The 22,552-nt window shown below is 38.4% G+C and overlaps 1 protein-coding gene across 2 annotated transcripts in view; it reads left to right on the top strand.

Annotated features, from left to right (window-relative positions):
* NBAS (NBAS subunit of NRZ tethering complex) overlaps window positions 1–22,552 on the top strand; it is a 340,240-nt gene that overhangs the window by 50,225 nt on the left and 267,463 nt on the right. The window contains exons 11-12 of one of the 2 annotated variants that reach the window (XM_060027072.1): window positions 4,343–4,411; window positions 15,070–15,198. In XM_060027072.1, coding sequence (XP_059883055.1) covers window positions 4,343–4,411; window positions 15,070–15,198 — 198 coding nt within the window. The remainder of the gene's footprint in view (window positions 1–4,342; window positions 4,412–15,069; window positions 15,199–22,552) is intronic. The other variant, XM_060027073.1, reaches the window with a different exon arrangement.

The following is a 22,552-nucleotide window of genomic DNA, read 5'->3' on the forward strand; positions in this document are numbered from 1 at the left end:
ATGGAGGATATAAGGCGAGAGAAAGTAGGCAAACTGTGAAGGGCCATTTCAATATGGTGTTATCAAGTATATTTGTGACAGATTCTGGGACAGGGGAAGGCACGGAGGACTGTCACGTACTGTGAAACCTTTTTTCACCGTGGCTTCTTTAAATTCTCCGTGCTTTCACTTTGCTCCTTACTGAAGTATTGGAATCTGCTCTGCTATGTATGGTCCTTCCCTCTCTGGCCTGAAGCTTCAATATTGGAGTCTCTTAAAGGAAAATTGCTTGTGCAGTGACAAAATAAGTGGGGGGAAATACTGAATTGCAAATTGAGTGCTCCGCCTTATGATAAACTTCTTGAAATGTTGCAAGTGTACTTTAATTATGTTAGTGCCCTTTTTTTTTTTTTTTGCGGTACGCGGGCCTCTCACTGTTGTGGCCTCTCCCGCTGCGGAGCAAGGCTCCGGACGCGCAGGCTCAGCGGCCATGGCTCACGGGCCCAGCCGCTCCGCGGTATGTGGGATCTTCCCGGACCGGGAAGACACAAACCCGTGTCCCCTGCATCGGCAGGCGGACTCTCAACCACTGCACCACCAGGGAAGCCCTGTTAGTGCCTTTTTAATGTGTCTTGCAGCTAAACGCACAATCATTCTGTGTAGCCTTCCCCTACCTCAAAGTAATTTGAAACTATAAGATTAGTTCCTCTTGTCAGGTGACAGCTATTGTCTGCATCGAACCTCTTATTGTTTGTTTAAGGCTGCTATTATTTTGGGGTGAATATCGACCGAAAAATGCTGCTGACACATACATTCTCATCTCTCACAAGGCTGCTGGGTTGTAAAAGAGGCTATGCAAAATTCCATATATACCTTGAGCAAAGTTTCCAAATTAATGTCCGTGCCATCTATAGGAGATAGTTTTATTTATTCATTTGTTCAACATCAAATCACCGATGCAGGTATCAGAACATACAGGTAGCAGCCCTCAAGGGGTTTACTGTACTGGAGGTACAGCTGTGCCCACAAATAAGGGCAAGAAGCTATAGGAAATACCAGGGGAGAGTTCAGTCACTGGGGGGAAGGAAGGAGCCCGGCTCAGGAGTCAGAAGGTTGGGATTGGAATTCTAGCTCAGCACTTACCACTGATGTCTTAAGGCTCTTGCCAGGATCAAATGAGGTAATATATATGAAGGCCGTTGATAAACAATAAAATGTTCTACAGTGTTAATTATTATCTATTTGTATTATTAAGGTGGGAATTTTGGAAAAAATGTATAAAAAATGAACAAAACTGACTTTTTTGTTATTGATGCTGCTTCCTTTTCAGTATAGAATGTTGTTCTGGAAAGAACACAGGGTTTTGAAATCCTGTTTCCCTGAGAAAACAGAAGTAATCAGAATATTTTCATAAGATCCTACCACCTGCCTACATGTGCACCTAATTTCTGTACCTTTTCTCTTGTTATTACAGATGAGCTGTACTTGCACTAGCTAAGGCCGGCTCCTCCGTTTGTCCACTGGATCTCACACTTGCTAATTGAAGGATGTTTATCCACATCATGAATCTTGCTGCCCATTAGGTTTATCAGCAAACAACATGCATTTATTTTTCCCATTGTAAAAACTCTTTAGTTTTAGGGGACTTAGAACCTACTAAATCCTGCTACCAGCCCATTTGTTCCTTTCCTTCAGCATGTTCAAGAGTCATCTATACTTGATCCATTTCCAACTTTTCTTTTCTCTCTTGAATTCACTTGAATGGGGCTTTATCTCCATGATTTCACTGAAACTGTCTTACTGATGTTATCAGTGCCCTCCAGTATTTTACCAGTTTATCAGTTTATTGGTATTCTTTAATTCCTATTAATTGCCTATACAACAATCAGTGAGTTGGTTTTATTTTCCCCTTCTCCTTTTTCCTCCCTTTTCTAGTTGCATTATTTCTATTTTGTCAAAACACACAATATTTATACGATAGTTTCAACCCTCATCATCATGTTTCTTTAGTCATAGATGTTCATTTATGTATTTTAAAATGTTCCCTGTCCCTTTGTTTGAAGTTTTCCCAGTCACCTCTTGGTTGGATGAAATTATCCTCTAATAGATATTTTGAGAAGGGCTCACAGATGAAGAGTTCCTTAAGTTCTTGTGTGTCAGAATTGTTTTTCATAGCCTGGACATTTGAAGGAAAACTTATCTGGATATAAAACCTTTGGTTTACCTGTTCTTTCATTGAGCTTTAAAAAAACACAGCACTATTGTTACTTTGCTTTTATGTGGAATTTGAAAAGTTGATGCAAGTCAAATTATCTTCTCTTTGTATGTTACTTGGCCATTTTGTTTGGAGGCCTTGAGGATTTCCTTTATCTTTGAAATCTAGTATCCTTCCTGGAATATTTCTTGGAGTTGATTTTTCTGGGTTAATTTTCCCAGGTACCTGTTCACTCTTTCAATATATAGATTCAGGTCTTTTTTCATTTCTGGAAGGTTTTCTTAGACTACAATTTTTGGCAGTGGTTTTAGATTGACCTTAGTCCCCTTTGCTAGCTTGTCGCATCTGTCCTCCTGGACCCTGCAGTGTGTTTTCAGTCTGCTTTTGCTCACCACAAGCCTGTGTCAGCCTGGGTCAGGGTGGGTGGGAGCGTGGGGATGGCAAGAGCAGTGGAGACGACACACTGGAGTTTGGTGGTTTTTCTCTTTCTACTTACAATGATTTTGAAGATCCTTGATCTTCAAGTTAAGTGAGGGTGTGGTTTTCATGCAGATTTATTTTTCTCTTCTTGTATTTTCTTGTTTTTGGAGGAAATGTGGAGCTAGGCCGTCAGTAATATCTTCAGCTGCTCAGCAGTACTCGTAGGAACATTTTTAACCTCAGCTTAAGAATACCACCCCCCCTTTGCCTTTTTCTTTTAAATTAAGGAAAAGTTCATATAACATAAAATGGACCATTAAATATTTTAAAGTGTACGGTTCAGTGACATTTAGTACATTCACAGTGCTGTGCAACTGTCACCACTGTCTAGGTCCAAGACATTTTCGTCACCCCAAATGGAAACACCAGACCCATTAAACAGTCACTCCCTTTTGTTCCCTCACCTCAGCTCCTGGCAGTCACTGGTCTGCTTTCTGTTTATATGGATTTACCTGTTTTGAAAATTTCATATGAATGGAATCATACAGTATGGGACTTTTGTATCTGGCTTCTCTCTTTTAGCGACATATTTTTGAGGTTCATCCAAATTTTAGCGTGCATCAGTACTTCATTCCTTTTTATGACTGAATAATATTCCGTTGTATGGATATACTGCCTTTTAAAAAAATTTATTATTTTTATTTTTTTTTTAATTTTTTTTGCGGTACGCGGGCCTCTCACTGTTGTGGCCTCTCCCGTTGCGGAGCACAGGCTCCGGACGCGCAGGCTCAGTGGCCATGGCTCACGGGCCCAGCTGCTCCGCGGCATGTGTGATCCTCCCGGACCGGGGCACGAACCCGTGTCCCCTGCATCGGCAGGCAGACTCTCAACCACTGCGCCACCAGGGAAGCCCTGCCTTTTGTTTATCCATTCTTTAGTTAGTGGACATTTAAGTTGTTTCTATTTTTTGGCTATTATGAATAATGTTGCTGTGAACATTTGTGTGTACAGGTATTTGTTTGAACACCTGTTTTCAGTTCTTTTGGGTATATACTTAGTATGGAATTTCTGGATCATATGGTAATTCCGTTTAACTTTTGAACGACCACCAGACTGTTTTCCACAGTGGCTGTACCATTTTATGTTCCTGCCAGCAATGTACCAGTGTTCCAAATTCTCTACAACGTCAACAGTGCTTATTTTCCATTTCTAAAAAATTATACACATCTCTCCCTCTTGCTTTAAGTATATTTCTTAAATCTAGAGACAAAAATAGTCTTGTTTTATTATTTCAAATACTTGTTTCTCAGTGATTTTTTTCTGGTGTTTTTCAAGTATGGGATCAATTTCTTCATGAATGAAATTTCTGTTGGGAGTATTGACCTTCTCCATAGTGATGCTAGGATAAAATGGTAACCTGGGCCAGACTCATTTGAGAAGAGCCACTCATTAGATTCTAATTTGCATAGATTGTACTAGACTTGTTACGTATGTATTTAAAAATACATTTGATTATGGGTACATTTTGTAAGATTTGTCACTTGTTGGATTTTCTTTCCCAAACAAAAACAAAATCTCACCAAGATTTCTGATACTTATTCATGATTTTCTTAACCATTTCTTAAAATACTAGATATGCTGTAGTTTTCATTTAATGATGAAAGGCCTTTAAACAATGAGGAAGCCTTCCATTGATCTTTTTTTTTATGATGTGTGTCTATTTTGTAGGTACCAAAGACCCTGGGATTATTAAGGATGTTAAGTGGCAAGTTTTACAGTCGCCAGGGGCAAGAACAGGTAATACATATTGGCATCTTCGCCAGGGTCCCCTTAAGGACAGAGTTGAATGAATCTTGAATATTATAGATTTTCATCTGAATTTGCTCTTAATTATACATTACAGGGGTATATGCATTAATAAGATTTCATGGAGCTGTTCACTGAAGATTTGTGCATTTTACTATATATATCATTCTTATCACAGTAAAGAAAATTAAAAAAAAAAAAAAGAATGAATCTAGTCCTCTTGGATCTGGGGATATAGCCCAAAGAAGTCTCCTGGAATCATTATATACCTTTGAAGTTTCTTATTCTATCTTGTGAATTTTTGTATCCTTGTCCATAACATATCCCTTATGTTTGTTGGTTTTAAAATAAAAAAAGATTCCTTCCTAAGTCTGAGATTATTGGTGTTTCAAGAGGATGAGCCACATTGATCCTGGGCTTAACTGTTTTGTTCTTCAATAGGAGAAACATGGATCCATCTCAGGGATGCTGGGCAGTTTCACTCTGGATATACCCGTGTGCTTTGGCGCTGTCTCTGAGGGAGGTGGTTATAGTCATGCCCTCTACACGGCTCTCACAAGAGTCTTGACATACATGGGGCTTCAGATCATACTCCTTCCTGTTTTGGGGGGAATCAAACAAATTAATTTTCGTTTCTTCAATTTCTTAACTAAGGGAAATTGTAAGAAATATGGAAATTGTAAGAAATATAACATGTATTCTCTTGCTGCATTTGTATTTAATATATTTAAAATTTTGAGTCCTAGTTATTTCTGTGCCCTTGACTTCAACTAATTCATATCTTCTGGGTTGGTTTGGCTTTTCTGTCTGTAGCATTGAGCAATAACAGTCCTCTTTATGTCTGGAAAGTCACTTTCATTTTTAATCCCTTGTATGTTTACAGTTTTCCAGTTAGCATTCTCTTTAGTCATTTCAAGCAGTTTGTCTTCATTTTGCAGGTGAAGAACCATAAGCAAGACTAAATGCCTTGGCCTCTGCCATGTACTTTGTTCTTTCTAATTTACTGTGTTGCCTCTGTTGGTCTTTCTGTTACCATAATAGTGCATGAGAGCTTTACTTTGTTTTCCTCCCTGGATCCTTTCCCATTCTCTTTAATTCCATCTAAATAATAACTCTATCTTTAACAAATTTTAAAGGGTTCATTTTTTAATTCTTTTGATGATAAGTAATTATGTGGAGTGTCAGCATTTATTTATTCTTTTAGTCAGTCAGCAAGCACGCACTTTGAGCCAGCCGTGGTGTTAGAGCTGAGAATAAATAGGTGAATAAAATGCAGTGCGCTTCCTCAAGGAGCCCTCAGTGTAGTGCGGGAGTCAGATGCAGAAGCAGCTGTAGAACAGGACAATATGACACGTTTCATAACCTGTCCTGTAATATAATATGAAGCGCCGTTGAGGTGCAGGGAGGGACCATTGAACTCTGGAGGTGATACTTGATTTGGAAGTGAGTAAGAGATCCTCAGGCGGATAGGGGAAGGCTGGTTGTTTCCAGGCTGGAAGCAGCCTGTGCAAAGTCCCGGAAGTGTTGGAGAACACTGCAGAACGCTCCACTCTGCTGTGGGGTAGGATCCATGGTCTCTTACTGTTTGTGTTCCATAGTTATTTTATTGGGACCAACATAATTGTATTGTGTTTAGAACAAGAATTATTTGGGGATTGATATATTGGTACATGACTTTCCTTTGTACCATATCCTTTACATATTAGATGCTATGTTTATTAGTTGATTTGGTATATTAATAGGCAAATGTAACTGTTCAATCAGTATAAAATGTCCATCGTCTTTTTACTCTTTCTTACCTCCTGGGAACTCCAGATTCATGTTACCTTGTCTCCTGCTATTGGTTATTCTTTTGTGTGGAACTCAGCTCGCTCTTGTTTTCATCGGTATCCTCTATGATTGAACAGAAGGAGGGAGAAGGTAGCAACTAATTTCCTTACGTTTTGATCTTTCTTTGTGGCACCTGGTACTGGAATCCTTAACTGTTTGGACTTTTTAAAAAGACTTTGTGAAAGTAGTGCTCTAAAATCAGGGCCTTTCAGTAAATATCTGAATGTTATATGAGTATCCTGTTTGTATTCAGTAGCTCCTAGCCCAGAAATAATTATGGGGCATAGATTTTTAGCACCATCATTTTAGACCTGACAGGTCTCATAGAGATTATGTAATAATTCCTTATTATTGTGAATACTTTCTAGCTTATAAGTCCTTTCGCATGATCTCAGAGGAAGCTTGCATTAATGGCATTATGATGCCTATTTTATTGATGAAGAAATTAAAGCCTCAAGAGAAATGGCTTTCCCAAACTCACCTACCTAGTGTCAGAGATGGGTTTGGTCTTGAGTTGGCTCTTGATCTAGTGCTTTTTTTCACTACCTCTTGTTGGCTTTCGTCTAAACCCTTAGTTGGACAATTGAAGAAGCAGAAGCCAAGATATGTTGTACTTAAAAGTAGCCCAAGTTAAAAATTACCTCTTATCCCAGAAAGAATGATCTGTTTTACTACTCAAGTTTGGCGGCAATTCTATTTCTCTTTTAAAATGTGTTATCTCTTAACTACTGCTATTTTTTTAAAGAGGAAGTGCTTTCCTATATAGTAACCACATGGTTAATATTTAGTTCATTTTATTCTGTTCACTTGTCAGACTATAAAGTAGCAACACTGATTGGATAGTATTAGAGGGAATGTATATAAAATAGCTAAGGCAGTGATTGCTCCCTTGCAGGCACATGATACATGATAGTGGTGGCTGCTGTTCTGATCGGTTAATTTCTTTATATCCATAATCATAGAGCCAATAATTAGTAGTCTGTGGGTCCTTCTTAATTGTGGTTTAGTATACCCCAAATTTACATGATTCAAAATAATCAGCTGCTGGTTGTCTGGCATGTATTATCTTTTGAAGAGTATATGAATAATCAAAATTATTTGTCTTCTTTTGAGCTTCTTTTGTCACCAGAAAGTTTAAATTTATTTTTTATTTATTTTTTAAATTTTACTGAAGTATAGTTGATTTACAGTCTTGTGCTAATTTCTGCTGTAGAGCAAAGTGACTCAGTTATACGTATATTTTTTTTCTTTTTCCTATTCTTTTCCATTATGGTTTATCACAGGATATTGAATATAGTTATACAGTAGGACCTTGTTGTTTATCCATCCTACGTGTAATAGTTTGCTTCTGCTAATCCCGAACTCCCCATCCTTCCTTCCTCCAGAAAGTTTAAATTTAAATCTTTTCCTTTATGCTTTGGGCTTTGAGGTCTTACGAAGTTCTTTCACGTGCTGATGTTGTAAAGATGTTCTATGTTTTCTTTTAAAAGTTTCATGGTTTTGCTTTTCACCTGTAAGTTTTCAATCCATCTTGAGTTTCTTTTTGTTGGATATAGTAGGAATCTAATTTATAATATGCTCTGTGTGGCTAGTACCATTAATTCAGTGCTGTATTCTTTCCCAACTAATTTATATAATGCCATAATTTATATACTGCCACCATAATTTATATAATGTCTGTCAGGACAGACATTTACAGAGGGTACATTGTAGCTCTGTTTCTCTGCTCTCTTTTCTGTTTCATTGGTGTACATGTCTATTCTCATGACAATATCTCACAGTTTTAATAAACTAAAGTTTTATAATTAAAAAATAATTTTTTGGAAAGGGTATTAGCTTGGAAACTTTTTTTTCTCCAAAGGCTTTTATTTCCTTCATACTTTTGCAGTGTCCCCCCCTCAGGTTGTTAACCAGGCTTTTGAGGATGACTTTCTTTTGATTTGAGAATAGATTTCTGTTTATTCTTTGGGATCAGACTTCTAAACTTCAGTGGGTTAGAACGCCTACTGAATACCTTGAGGGCAGGGGTTTATGTTTGTTTTTTTCACTGCAGGTTCCCCAGAGTATAAAACAGTGCCTGGCATGTACTATGTATTATTGAATATGTAATATTCAGAAAATAATTGTCGAGTGTTGGAAGAGCAGTACTTACAAATTCACCTTTGATTGAGCTGAGGTATTTTTTCCTTTAAGCGTATGTAGTAATTTAGAACATTTTGAACGTGTGCACTAGAATTCAGTACTTTGATTTTACTATAGCTTGTACATTTGAAAGGTATAATGAAATTGGAAATCACTCATTTTTAATTGTCCTATATAGATGATAGGCAGTTGAAGAAAGTGAGGCAATTTAAACTAATCTCAGTACGAAGGTCTGATACTTAACATTTAAAAAAATCTCTCTTTTAGAAAGGACAGTTGAAAAGTTTTATTGCAGTGTTTGAGAGAAGACACAGTTCCTACTCCAAATATTGCTCCAGTAGGAGAAGGCTTTAATTAGTGTTTTTAATTAACACAAGATCAAATGGACATTTGAGCTAGTGGTTTAGTGTAAATGAGAAGTAGAAGTTAAAATAATGTTCACATTATTAATTTCAGTAGTATTTTGTTAGTATTACATTGCTACACAAAAGACTCAATGAAGTAATGGAAGATATCTTTTGAAAAGTTTTAGGAAGGGATTTGAGATGAGGAGGTAAATAGGAGAAATGACAATGAAGTTAATTAAAAGGGCCATAAATGAATGACTAATGTAAGAAGACAGTTTACTGTGCAAAGTCCTCTTCCTATGCCCCATGCTGTCTACCCAGGGATGCTAACTTACCAAGTAATTATTTAGCTAGACTACCTTTTAATGAAGTTAAAACCTCATGGCGTAAACGGAAGCAGGTGGTAAGTGATAGTCACTGTTTTCTTTTTCTTTTCCTCACCTTTATTGAGATATAATTTACAAATGAAATTGTAAGATACTTAAGTTGATGATTTGAAATAGGTACCTATACACTGTGAAAGGATTTTCCCCCATTGAGTTAATACATGCATCACCTCACATATTTACTTTTTGTGTCTGTGTATATGTGTGAGAACATTTAAATCCTACTATTAACAAATTTCAATTATACAATACAGTGTTGTCACCTATAGTTACCAATGTTATACATTAGATCCTCAGACTTTATTCATCTTATAACTGAAAGTTTGTACCCTTTCACCAACCTCTCCCTGTTCTTCCAACCCGCAGCCTCTGGTAGGCAAACACTGTTCTACTCACTGTTTTTATGATTTTGACTTTTTTTTTTTTTTTTAAGATTCTATGTATAAGTGATATCATGTAGTATTTGTCTTTTTGTATCTGGCTTATTTCACTTATCAGAATGCCCTCCAGTTTCATTCATGTTTTTGCAAATGACAGGATTTCCTTCTTTTTAAAGGCTGAATAATATTCCTGTGTGTGTGTGTATTCCGTACCTTGGCTATTGTGAGTAATGCTGCAGTGAACTTGGGAGTACAGTTATCTCTTTGAGATAATGTTTTCATTTCGTTTGGAGATATACCCAGAAGTGGGATTGCTGGATCTTGCGGTAGTTCTATTTTTACTTTCTTGAGGAAACTCCATTCTATTTCTCATGGTGACTATACCAGTTTACATTCTTACCAACAGTGTACAAGGGTTCCCTTTTCTCTATGTTCTCACCAGTGTTTATCATCTCTTGTCTCTTTTATAATAGCCATCCAAACAGTTGTGAGATGATATATCATTGTTTTTGATTTGCATTTCCCTGATGATTAGTGATGTGCAGCAACTTTTCATGTACCTGTTGGCCATTTGTGTGTCTTCTTTGGAAAAATGTCTATTTAGATTCATTGCCCATTGTTAAATTGGATTATTTGTCTTTTGCTATTGAGTTATATGAGTTTCTTGTATATTTTGGATATTAACCCCTTCTTGGTTATATGGTTTGCAGATATTTTCTCCCATTCCATAGGTTGCCTTTTCATTTTGCTGATAGTTTCCTTTGCTATGTAGAAGCTTTTTAGATTGATGTATTCCCACTTGTTTTTGCTTTTGTTGCCTTTGCCTTGATGGCAAATCCAAGAAAATCATTGCCAAGACCAATGTCACGAAGTTTACCCAACTCCATGCTTTCTCCAGAAGTTTTACAATTTCAGGTCTTATGTTCAAGTATTTCATCCATTTAGAGCTGACTTTCGTATATGGTGTAAATTAGGGGTCCATTTCGTTCTTTTGCATGTGGCTATCCAGTTTGTCCAGTATCATTTATTGAAGAGACTATTTTCTCCATTGTGTATTCTTGGCTCCTTTGTTGTAAATTAATGGACCATATATGTTTGAGTTTATTTCTGGCCTCTCTATTCTGTTCCATTGACCTATGTATCTGTTTTTAATGCCAAGACCATACTGTTTTGATTATTATAGCTTTGTAATATAGTTTGAAACCTGGATGTATAATGCCTCTAGCTTTGTTCTTCTTTTTCAAGATTGCTTTGACTACTTGGGTCTTTTGTGGTACCATGCAAATTTTAGGATCGTTTTTTCTGTGTCTGTAAAATATGCCATTGGGATTTTGATAGAGGTTGCATTGAATCTGTAGATCACTTTGGGTAGTATGGATATTTTAACAATAGCAATTCTCCCAAGTCATGAATATGGAATTTCTTTCCATTTATTTGTGTCTTCTTCAGTTTCTTTCATTAATGTTTTATAGTTTTCAGTGTATATCTCTCTCACTTCCTTGATTAAATTTATTCCTAGTGTTTTACTCTTTTTGATGCTATTGTAAATGGGATTTTTTTCTTAATTTCTCTTTCCTAGAGTTCACTGTTATTGTATAGAAAAGCAACTGAATTTTGTATGATTTTGTATCCTGCAATTTTATAAATTTATTTATTCTGTTTTTTGATGGAGTCATTAGGGTTTTCTATGTATAATATCATGTGATCTGCAAACAGAGCCAATCTTACTTCTTCCTTTCCAGTTTGTGTGCCTTTTCTTTTTCTTGCCTGATTGCTCTGGCCAAGACTTTCTGTACCATGTTGAATAAAAATGGCAAGAGGGGGCATCCTTGTCTTGTTCCTCATCTTGGAGCTTTCCTCTTTTCCCTGCCAAGTTTTGTATTCTTGACCAACATTCCCACTGTTGAAATGATGATTAAAATGAAAATGGCATTCGTAGTTGAGAAATGTGAAAGAAATTCACAGACACTTTTTTTTTTTTTTGCGGTACACGGGCCTCCCACCACCGCGGCCCCTCCCGTTGCAGAGCACAGGCTGCGAACGCACAGGCTCAGCGGCCATGGCTCACGGGCCCAGCCGCTCCGCGGCATGCGGGATCCTCCCAGACCGGGGCACGAACCCGTGCCTCCTGCATCGGCAGGCAGACTCCCAACCACTGCGCCACCAGGGAAGCCCACACAGACACATTTTAACCAAAGTGAAAATTATAGCTACACCTAAATTTTATTGCCTTTACAACTACTTAATTCAAATGGAGGAGAAGAGAACAAGATTGTTATTCACTTATGCTGAGAAATCTTAATGCAATATGAGGGGTTATGGTTTGAATGTTAGAAGTTTACTTTTATTGTGATGTACAGTTGATTGAAAAGCCATTGCCTCCTATTTCCAAAGCATACACTCCTGAATTCTCTTCCTTGCCAACCAATAGGCATTCAGGTTTCCAAATACTGTAGACTCTGCTTACAGAATTTAGCATGGATTTTCTAACTGTGGCTTTACATCTTGTGTCACAGTTACTGTCAGGATAATAAATTACTTTCTGGGCCAGAAATACCCGGCATGCTATAGATATTCAGAAAAGTTTCTATAAACAAGAAGTAGAGTTTATATTTTAGAAGGAAATCACTGTGTTTCTCAAGTAACATAGGTGACTTGTCTGTGTCATCACCTGGCTACAATTCAGTTGCTGCTAATAACCGTATCTTCTTACTGTGCATATTTATGCAAGTTAAACAGATAACTTGGGACTTGAAAGAAATGTACACTTAATGTGTGTGCATGTAATGTCTGAGATTGGCTTTAAAATCCTCCAGGGCACAAAGGTCCCTGAGGGCATTGTGGTGATTGGGGAATGACCTGTGAGACAAGCTTGGAATGTTGATGTTTGTTTAAGATGGTTGTTGGGCCCCTGGGTATTTATTATACTGCAATTTCTACTTTTGTGTGTGTGAGTGCAAATTTCTACAAAAAAATGCTTATGGAAAGGAATGGTAAGTTTGCAGTGTGAATGTCATGGCATCAAATGAAACTAAGGGGATGAAGAAAAAAAAGCAAATGGTTAACATTTTAGTTAATATATTTATTACTTAAGCATGGAGGAAGGATGGAAGGAAGGGAGGGAGGAATGAAAACAAAAGGAAATTTAGCATATTCACTCATTATTTCCCTGGTCATTATGCTGTTGTTAAATTATTCACATTATTCATTTGTTTTGGTTTGTTTTTTGTTGAAGAGATCCATAAACCCCCTACTTGCTTTCAGAGCACTTTTAGTGGGGTTGTTTAATGGAACGTATGGTGTACCTGCAGGTTACCATACAGATCCCATGTGACTAACTGTGCAGGTGTTGAAATCATAATGTATACTTGGTCATAATTTCTACTGAGGAGCATGCCTGTCACTACTAGAAAGGCTTTGGCCCAGGTGAGGGCCGTGATCATGGTGCCATCAGGGCACGTGGAGGGGGATGGAAGATGCTGCATCTGGTTCAGCTTTTGCTACTTAACACTGAATGATGATCTTGGGCAAGTGTTGTAACCCTTCAGGTCTTCAGTTTTGTCATCTGAAACTCTAAAGGATGGGTGGAGAGGTTTTTTTCTTAATTTATTTTTATTTTTGGCTGTGTTGGGTCTTCATTACTGTGCGTGGGCTTTCTCTAGTTGCCGCGAGCTGGGGCTAGTCTTCGTTGCGGCGTGCAGGCTTCTCAGCGCGGTGGCTTCTTTCGTTGCGGAGCACGGTCTCTAGGCGCACGGGCTTCAGTAGTTGTGGCACGCGGGCTTCAGTAGTTGTGGCTCGCGGGCTCTAGAGCGCAGGCTCAGTAGTTGTGGTGCACGGGCTTAGTTGCTCCGCAGCATGTGGGATCTTCCTGGACCAGGGCAAAAACCCGTGTCCCCTGCCTTGGCAGGTAGATTCTTAACCACTGTGCCACCAGGGAAGCCCTGAGAGTTTGTTTAATTAATGCAAATCTATGCTTCGGAGGCCCACCTTGTGCAAAACCATAGAGCTAATTGACTTTAGAGTTGTGAAAGGAAGATGCCAGGTCCTTCATCTTCTACTTATTCCCCCGTCTCCATCACAAAGGAAAAGAGCTGATGTATTTAAAATTTTGCTTAAAGTCCTTTTGCTTTTATTGCTTCTCCTTCCAGGCACTTGTATTTTAGTCTTTCTTACATTAAATTATGACACTGTGGGATAGACCTGTTACATCTCGTTAAAGTGATTTTAGTCCTCAGCGAGGAGATTAGCAGATGCTGATCTTCTTGTCTATCCACTCCCGCAGCAGTGTTCCTCACTTCCTGAAGTTGTTCTCTTTGTTTTTGATGGCTAATGTGCCTTAGTCGTTTCAGACCTGAGGACTTAGACTCTGTCTACCAGGGGCCAGGTAGATAATATAGTGAATCGAACCTGTTGTAATCTATGGTTTTTCAGTACAGTCATCCTTAGTTTTCAGTTCTGCAGCTTTTGGCCTTAATCTTGGGGGCCATAATAGAGAATGATGGGGGTTTTGCCTAACTGGAAAGCTTATGACCCTTTCAAGAGGGCATATACTACCTAGTCCCGTCTGATTATTGCCATTTGGGCCGCATGTTGCCCGATTTTCTAAATATTCTGGAGAAATACGGTTGTGGACTGCCATTTTCTGGTCTCTTTTGTTTTTTGTGGGGAAACTACCTTAGACCCTGTTCTTAATAAATGCTTGAATGGGAAATAGGTCTTTAGTTAGTGTTTTTTCAGTTCTCCTGGTTCTGTTGTAGTTGGTAGGCAGGTAACATCTCTGCTCGGATGGTTTCTCTTGTGGTAACTGAGCAAACCTGGTACCCTCATGGGAAAGGACTGAGAGATTATCTGGACAAGTAGAACTGGGCAGGCAAGTCTTTCTCTGTGTGCCCGGCGTTGGCCACGTAAAATCAGTGTGGTACAAAATGTCTCTGTTCTGTGGCAACACTTAGAATCCTTAAATTGAATAATTTGCCAGCAGGTCTGGAATACCTTACACATTTAATGGATTTCTTAAATTAAGGAATGCATTTTCCTCTAGTCGGTCTTTTATTCCCATCACCATTTGGACCCTCTTTTCCTTCATCTCTCTTTCTCCCTCTCCGTTTCCTTCTTTTTCATAGCATGAATTTGTGGCCTGTCCATGGTATAGAATATTCCATGCATTGTGTTCGCAGAGAATCTTTTAAAGGTTCTTGTAAAGGGGTATACCCAAAATTCAAGAAATTCATAATTTTGTCAACATCCACTCATGAAAGATATTGAGAACTCATGGTAAACTATGTGTGATATAAAGGAATATTTTTATAATGCTCACATATTTGGGTTTTGGGTTATATGTAAATCATGACACTATAAAGTAGATTTTAAAAAACTCCTTAAGGGCAAGAGTCCTGTTTTTTATATTCCAGAGCACATTTATAGTGTTACGAAGCTGTCAGAATCCTTAGTTATGAGAGATCATTTACGATACGGCACCCCTAAAGAGCGTTAATTCTGAAAATTATTTCTATTTGGCTACAAGTCTCTTGCTCTGACATTAATGTAATATAATTATTGTCTAGGATGGGATCTTTAAGATGAGACTTTCTCCAGACGGGACCCTCCTTGCAGCCGTTCACTTCTCAGGAAAACTAAGCATCTGGGCCATTCCATCTCTGAAGCAGCAAGGGGAGTGGAATCAAAATGAGCAGGTGTGTCTCTTGATTATGATTATTCCTAGAGTGATTCTCGCTTAAGGGTGAGTACTGACAATACTAATTTCATTTTGATGATATTTTATGTTTTAAAATGTAGCTCACAGCTATTACTTATTCTCATCATTCCAAAGCTGTCCTATTCTTTACTTAAATTATACTATTATCAGTGTAGTAGGACAAGTGAAGAACAGAGTAGCACTCTGTGCTGATACTAATTTGTAGAGCAGGACACTCTGTATCCTGAGTGTCCTCTGTCCTTTGATCTCTGCATTTCCCCCTTTCTCATTGCAAAAATACAGAATGGAGATGTTAAGTTTTCAGCAAAAGTTGACTAATATCAAAGATTTGAAGGGTCAATATCGTAAAAAGATTAGACTTCTTTCCAAATCTTGCAGTGCTAGTAATCCTGGGCTTCCGTAAGGTTGAAGGGAGTTATCGTCTCTTTACTCAAAAGGTAGACAGAGAAGATACAGAGAAAGATAGAACTGTTCATTTTTTTAGTGTCTGGAAATAACAGCGTTTGAGAATTAAACAATTGAGTTGTTTAGTGACGGATAGTATCAATGTCTATTGTAATCTAAAATCAGGATGGGCAGGTAAGGTATAATGCTCGTTTAATGCCACACGTTGTGATAGAGTGAAGATTTAAGAAAAATCTTCTCAGTTAGATACAGCTTATGTTATAGATCTTTCACTGCTCTGAAGATGATTTTGCCTGCCAGCACTTTGAGTGTTAGTTCTTCTTCCCTCACATCCCCGTTCCCCTTCCCTGTAGAGTATCCTGTCACCAGCTCTGGTGGGTACTTCTGTGATTCTAAGAAAGGAGCATATTCCCTGCAAGGTCTGACTGGATCAGGGTCTTTTTATTAGCATTGTTTTGAATTTCATTTCATCAAACTGCACTATAAAAGAATTCTTAATAAGTAAACAGTGTTTTATTTCTCAGAATAGAGGAAAAGAGAAAGGGGCTCTACATTTTCGTACTCTTTTCACAGACTTAAATTTATTTGTTTTTGCTGTTCTTCAATTTTTTCTCTTAGACACAATTGTAGGAAGATTCCCTCCCCCCGCCTTCCCCCCGCCCAGTTCCTCACCGTGTTGAATTTAATTTGGTCTCCACATCTCTGCTACTCTGTCTTACTTACTGGATCTAGATTTGTTCTAAATAGAAGAAAGAGATCCTCCTCAGTTATCAACCTCAGTAGCCAAGTAGAGGGACATTCTTTCTGTCTCCTCTGAAATGAGAGCTAAGTTGACTTATATCTTCACTCTAGAAGTGGAGTGGACCAGCTCTCAAAACTGCTTTTTAATGTATTCAGCTAGGGTCATCAGATCATTGATCCAGAAGGTACCGTGCATTCTTCATGGCTATCAATGTGTAGTGTGAAGAGACTTAGCTTTTGTTATTTGGGAAGACCCTGATGTTCTGTTATATATGGGAGATTTTACATTTGAGCAAGTTTTTTCTTAAAAGGTGAACACTTTGAATATTAGTCATTTGGAATAGAAATATTGATCAAGTTCTGAAGCACACTTAATATTTCATCTTGTGAGTGTCCTAGAATGTTGTACATATAGCACAAGGACTATTAAAAAATTCATTAGTATGCTGTTTCATTTTCTGAAATTATGGGTACCTTTTTTTTTTTTTACATGCAAAGATAACCTGCATCTCTTGTAGTCCTTATTGGCATATACTTGAATTTTTAACTGGTTAGACATTTTTATCGTTAGTTGCCAATCAGTTTCATTATAATTCATTACTCTTTAGCCCATGAATGTTATTCATTGGGTTTTTATAATGATTCTATTAAAAACACAAAAATTGTTAAAAAATCTTGAAACTCAGGAATGAGTAAATGTAAATATCTCAGTCGTTTGGAATAGGCCATGAGAAAGGTAATGTGACAAGAAAGGAAGGGAATTTGGAAATGGCAACAGAGATGCACGGTGGGAGGACATGAGTTCAGGCCAGAAATTTGTCTCTAGTGTTGTCTTAGGGAGAGTCTTTTGAACAGAAATATGCTGCGAGTTTAGAAGGCAGTTCCTCAGGAATTGCTGAAGCCTGATTTTTCGGTTGTACCTCAAAGAGTTTCCACCTTACGTCTGTGGCTCTGATTCAGCGCTCCCCCCCACCCTACAGTCTGCAGACAGACTGTATGATGATACAACTCCTCAAGCTAGTTGTATCTTTTATTATAATTTACACCTTTTTGGGCTTACCTATCAGTTTCTTCTGATTTGGTTGGTATAAATTATCTCCCTTGAATGCTTGAGTAAACTGGAAAAAAACGGGATTTGGGGCTCACAGAGCTGAAAACCACGGACCTGGTTGCCATCACCAAGGCTGCTCGGCACATCCTCATTCCAGAGCACATCCCATCACAGGCCGGTGGCTGCCAACCCCTCCCTTTCCTGCTGCTGCTCAGCACCTGGAAAAACTGGCTGGATAGGACAGACTTGGCCCTCTGAGACCCCTGCCAGTGCTAGCCTCAAAATCAATTTTTGCCCAGAGTTGAGAACAGGGAGGGCATTTAATTTTATCTGTTCAAAGGTTGTGATCACAATGCAAAAGCTCCTTCACTTAACCTGCCATCTTTTCTAGTCTGGTCGTTCCGCTGCTTTGTACCTGCGCCCTGAGCCCTCCTCTCCTGCTCGCTACTTTGGTCCAACCCTTTCTGTTTTACTTTGTGAACTTCATTGCATCATAAACAAACTCCTGTGAGCCTTCATCGTTTTCACAGAATGCTCTGCTTTCTTCTGATACACTTAGTCTAGGCGTATGAAGCTCAGTAGGGTTCAGGTACAGGTACACATAGTCTTGCAGCTTTTATAAACTTTACTCTAATAATAACCTCTATTATTATTTACTGAGCACTAATTTTGTCTTAGGGTTTTTCAGCAAGTCAGTAGGAGAACTGAGATTTGATTTCATAGCTCTCTGGCTCTGATGTCCACGCTCTTTCCATGACCATGTAAGAAAATAAATACACTTTAAAAAAGGTGGGAAAAACCCTGTTTGTTCGGTTTTTTATTAGGCTTTATTTGATGTGACCTTCAAAAGAACGGAGACAAATTCTTTTTCTCTGCGAATGTAACACGGATTTCTTCCGCCCTCTCAGATGTGTTGAACTCTTGAGCTAATTAGTGTGTACCAGATACTAGAATAAGTAATTGAGAAAGTCTGTCATTGGTGAACCCTTAACTTTATGATAGATATCATATCACAGTACTTATGATGTGGTGACATGAGGTGAGGGTGGTAACTCCTTGTCCAGCAAAAGAAGTTTGAACAACCATACTTTGTTTGAGCCTTTCACCTATATTCCGGGGATGAATCACATTGGATATTTGGACATTTTAGATTTGACTTTAATGTATGAAGAGAGTAATTAAAATCTAGTGTACTAGTCAGCTGTAGAGAACAAACTAGTAGTGAGAAGGAAGAGGGGAGGGGCAAGATATGTGTAGGGGATTAAGAGGTACAAGCTATTATGTATGAAATAAGCTACAAGGATATATTGTACAACGCAGGGAGTATAGCCAGTATTTTATAATAACTGTAAGTGGAGTATAACCTTTAAAAATTGTGAACCACTATGTTGTACACCCGTAACATATAATATTGTACATAAACTATACTTAAATAAAAGTAATAGTGCATTAGAGTAAATGTTATAAAGCTTGCATGTAACAGTGCTATCAAGGGTAGGTTGTTACTTTATTCAGAATAATTATCGTAAAATAATAAAGTTCAAGTATTTGAATCTCTACCAAGTACTACAGTAGAAAATGCAGTAAGTCACAGTCCTTGCCCTTAGGACATTCATAGTCTTGCAAGGGAAATTATAAACACATTAATAAAATAACATGTTAATATTATGAGAAGATAAGCTCAGAGGAATGGTGCCTACTTCAGTTGGTGGTTTTGGGGAGGGGGATTGTTGGGAATAAGTAGTGTTTGTATAGTAAGGCTTGGCTATCAACAGCAATTTTCATCTCTCTCATTTACTTCACAAAAAACCCTGTTAAGTAAAAAATGTTTTTATACTTGTTTTAAGAGATGGGAGTAGTGCTAAAAGAAATTAACTTAGATCACTAAATGTTAGAATCAATGTTCCATTTTGACTCAGGTCCTCTGACTTCGTAGGTCAAGACTTTTTTCCAGAGAATCTTCTTACAGTGCTTATATTTAGAAATACTGACTTCAAGTGGGCAGATTGGGTACTAGTTAAGATGTTAATGGAAAACAGGGAGAGATCGCCTGTGTGGTTTATACGAATGACACCTGGAGTTGTGCAGTTCATTATGTAGAGACACTGGGAATGTGAAAATATTCATAAGCGAGAGGTATAATATTGTCACTTACCAAATGTATGGTGTCACTTTGCGTATTCATCACTGGCTGAAAATCACTGAAGAACTCTTAAACAGCTGAAAAACACTTAAAACAGCTGCTCTTTTCTCATTTGTCCAGTTTAATCAAGTGACCTTCGGTCAGCCAGGTAGGACAGGCTTTGGATTTCTTTGTGGCTACTCTGGGGAATGAACGGAAAGCCAATTAGTTTAAAATAGAGTATATAATATATAGTGTATAGTTAGCTTATAACTTTACCTTAAACATTGCCTGAGAAAAAAGCTAATGTTTCTGTTGCACTAAACAGACTTAGAGTCTTTTACCCAATTGTGAATTCAGCTCATCTGGGCCTTTCTTCAAGCAATACGCTACTTTATTAGTTCTCATAATATGCTTTGTTTGAGTGAGTATTTTCTCTGTAGAATCTAATGATTAAAGATAGTTTGCAAGTGCCCATTCTGATTTACTTCTATCCAGTTTTTAGTTGATTAAATACTTTGGCTTTCATTATCAATATGAAAATCCATCTGGCTAGAAATCTGTATTAAGTTTTGTTCATGTTTGGAATATATAGTAAAATTGCCAAACTGATTTTCATTTCAAACATTTCCCGTATGTTATGCTTATATATTTACATCTCATTTTTGGCCTTAATTGTTCTCTGAAGAAGCTTTATTGCTTATCTGTACTTACTTGGATGTAGTAGACACAAAACTAACCTTTTCCATTTGATTGTATTTTCTCTTTGACACATAGTAGGTACTGGCCTAATTTTGTTAAGTGGATGAATCAGTGAAGGATAAATGGGAAGATAACAGTTCATGTCATTAATAGTGATCTAAACCACAGGTGTTTTCACAACTTCACTAGACTGTCAGCTCTTTGAGAGGAGGCGCTGAATTGAATATACATTTCTTCCCTGAGAGCTAACAAAGGACTTGGTGTATTAGATACTAATAATAAATGTTTGTGGAATGAATAAACATTTAAAGGTTTATTTTATGCTGTTGGCAACAAGGTCTTTGTTATATTTAGCTTCCAGCTGTAAAAAAAGAAAAAGAAGAGTCAGCAAATAAAATCCTTAAATCTGAAGAAAACAGATGTAAGCTGTGTGCTTTAGCCATAATAGCCTCTCTGAACAAAATCTGTAACTGTATCCTTAGGACATCCTCCTCTAGGCTACTGCTGCCCTGTAAAGTGAGGGCACCTGAGGCTGTTTTCAGACATACGGTAGCACGTCATGCAGAGAGGAGTGGCATGGAGGCTGCTGCTCAGGATATATCAACATAGTACTGGGACTGAGTACCCCCCACCCCCCGCTTTCGTGGGGGTCTTGGGAGCTTGGTGATCCTGTCTTCAAAGTAGCAGCCTGCAGCGTTTGAATCAGATGTCATAAAGCACAGCCAGATCATGGTTCTCCTCACAGAGTCCTTGGCTCTGAAGGGTGGTAAGTTGGCGCCAGTTTGAATAGTATAAGGGGAGCAGTGGGAATGTCAGTATAGAAAGCAGCAAGGGACAAGCTGTCAGGTTGCTGGTCTGGCAGGCCACCTCTGCCTGAGGCAGAGGTAAGTTTGGGATTTTGTTTGGGCTTCTTTCTTAAATATACTGTACAGATAATTTCATCAAACTCCCACATATTGTGAAGTTGAACGCTTAGTTCAGATATATAGACTGAATTGCTGTGTACTTCTAAGACAAAAGTACAGACAGGTATATACCCCAAAGAATTTAAAACAGGTAGTCAAACAAGTACGTTCACATACGGCTGCTGTGAAACAACCCAAATGTCTGCTAACAGAAGGATGGACAAATTGTGGTATATACTTGCGATAGAATATTATGCAGCCATAAAAAAGGAACGAACTACCAATCCATGCCACAACTCGGATGGCCCTTGAGAACATTATGATAAGTGAAAGAAGCCAGACACAAAAGGTGGTTTGAATTCATTTGTACAAAATACCCAGAATAGGTAAATCCACAGAGATCGAGGGCACATTGGTGGTGGCTGTGGCTGGGGAAAGGGGAAAGGGGGTAACTGCTTAATGCCTAAGCTTTATTTTGAAGGGGTAAAAATGTTTTGGAACTAGATGGAGGTGGCAGACATTGTGAATGTACTCAGTACCACTGAATTATTCATTTAAAAATGGTTAATTTTATGTTAATTTCACCACAATGAAAAAAAAAGATTTCATTAATCCTCTCCTCCCCCGCCAAACCCTAAAACAAACAAAAATGCATATAATTAGAATATGATGCGTTGTAGTCCCGTACTTTGGCCTACATTTTTTTTTTCCCCCCCCGGTACACGGGCCTCTCACTGTTGTGGCCTCTCCCGTTGCGGAGCACAGGCTCCAGACGCGCAGGCTCAGCGGCCATGGCTCACGGGCCCAGCCGCTCCGCGTCATGTGGGATCTTCCCAGACCAGGGCACGAACCCGCGTCCCCTGCATCGGCAGGCAGACTCTCAACCACTGTGCCATCAGGGAAGCCCCTGGCCTACTTTTTTTTCCTGAATAAGCTTAGTCTTTCCCTACCTGTGTCCTTCTGTGCACACTGTGGTCTCCCACTGGAACGTTGTCCTCCACCCATTTTCCACATCCAGGTCTTATCCAGCCATAAACATATATAACACCATCAGGCTTTCTTTGATCCTCTTGAACTCCCTTCATCTTTCTCAAGCCCATATCCAAAATGATCTCCTGATCCTTTGAAGACCCTTAGCACTTCTATCTATACCTCTTTTTTGGGCAGTTATCGAATTTGACCTTTGGTTATAGTTAGTTGTACCCATTTCTCAGCCATCTGTGTGCTTGAGTAGAGGGCATATAATGTCTGATTTTTTTTTCTTTTTTCTTTCATAGTGTAAGTGCACAGTATTCATTGACCAAATAGCAGAAGAAACCACACTTTTGAGAAGGTGTAGGAATATTTGTACTATGTCAACTAATTTTTCTATAGCTTAGACATTCTACTTAGAGCTCAGTGATTC

Source organism: Delphinus delphis, chromosome 12 (genome assembly GCF_949987515.2).
Source record: "Delphinus delphis chromosome 12, mDelDel1.2, whole genome shotgun sequence".
In the NCBI taxonomy this organism is placed as follows: Eukaryota; Metazoa; Chordata; class Mammalia; order Artiodactyla; family Delphinidae; genus Delphinus; species Delphinus delphis.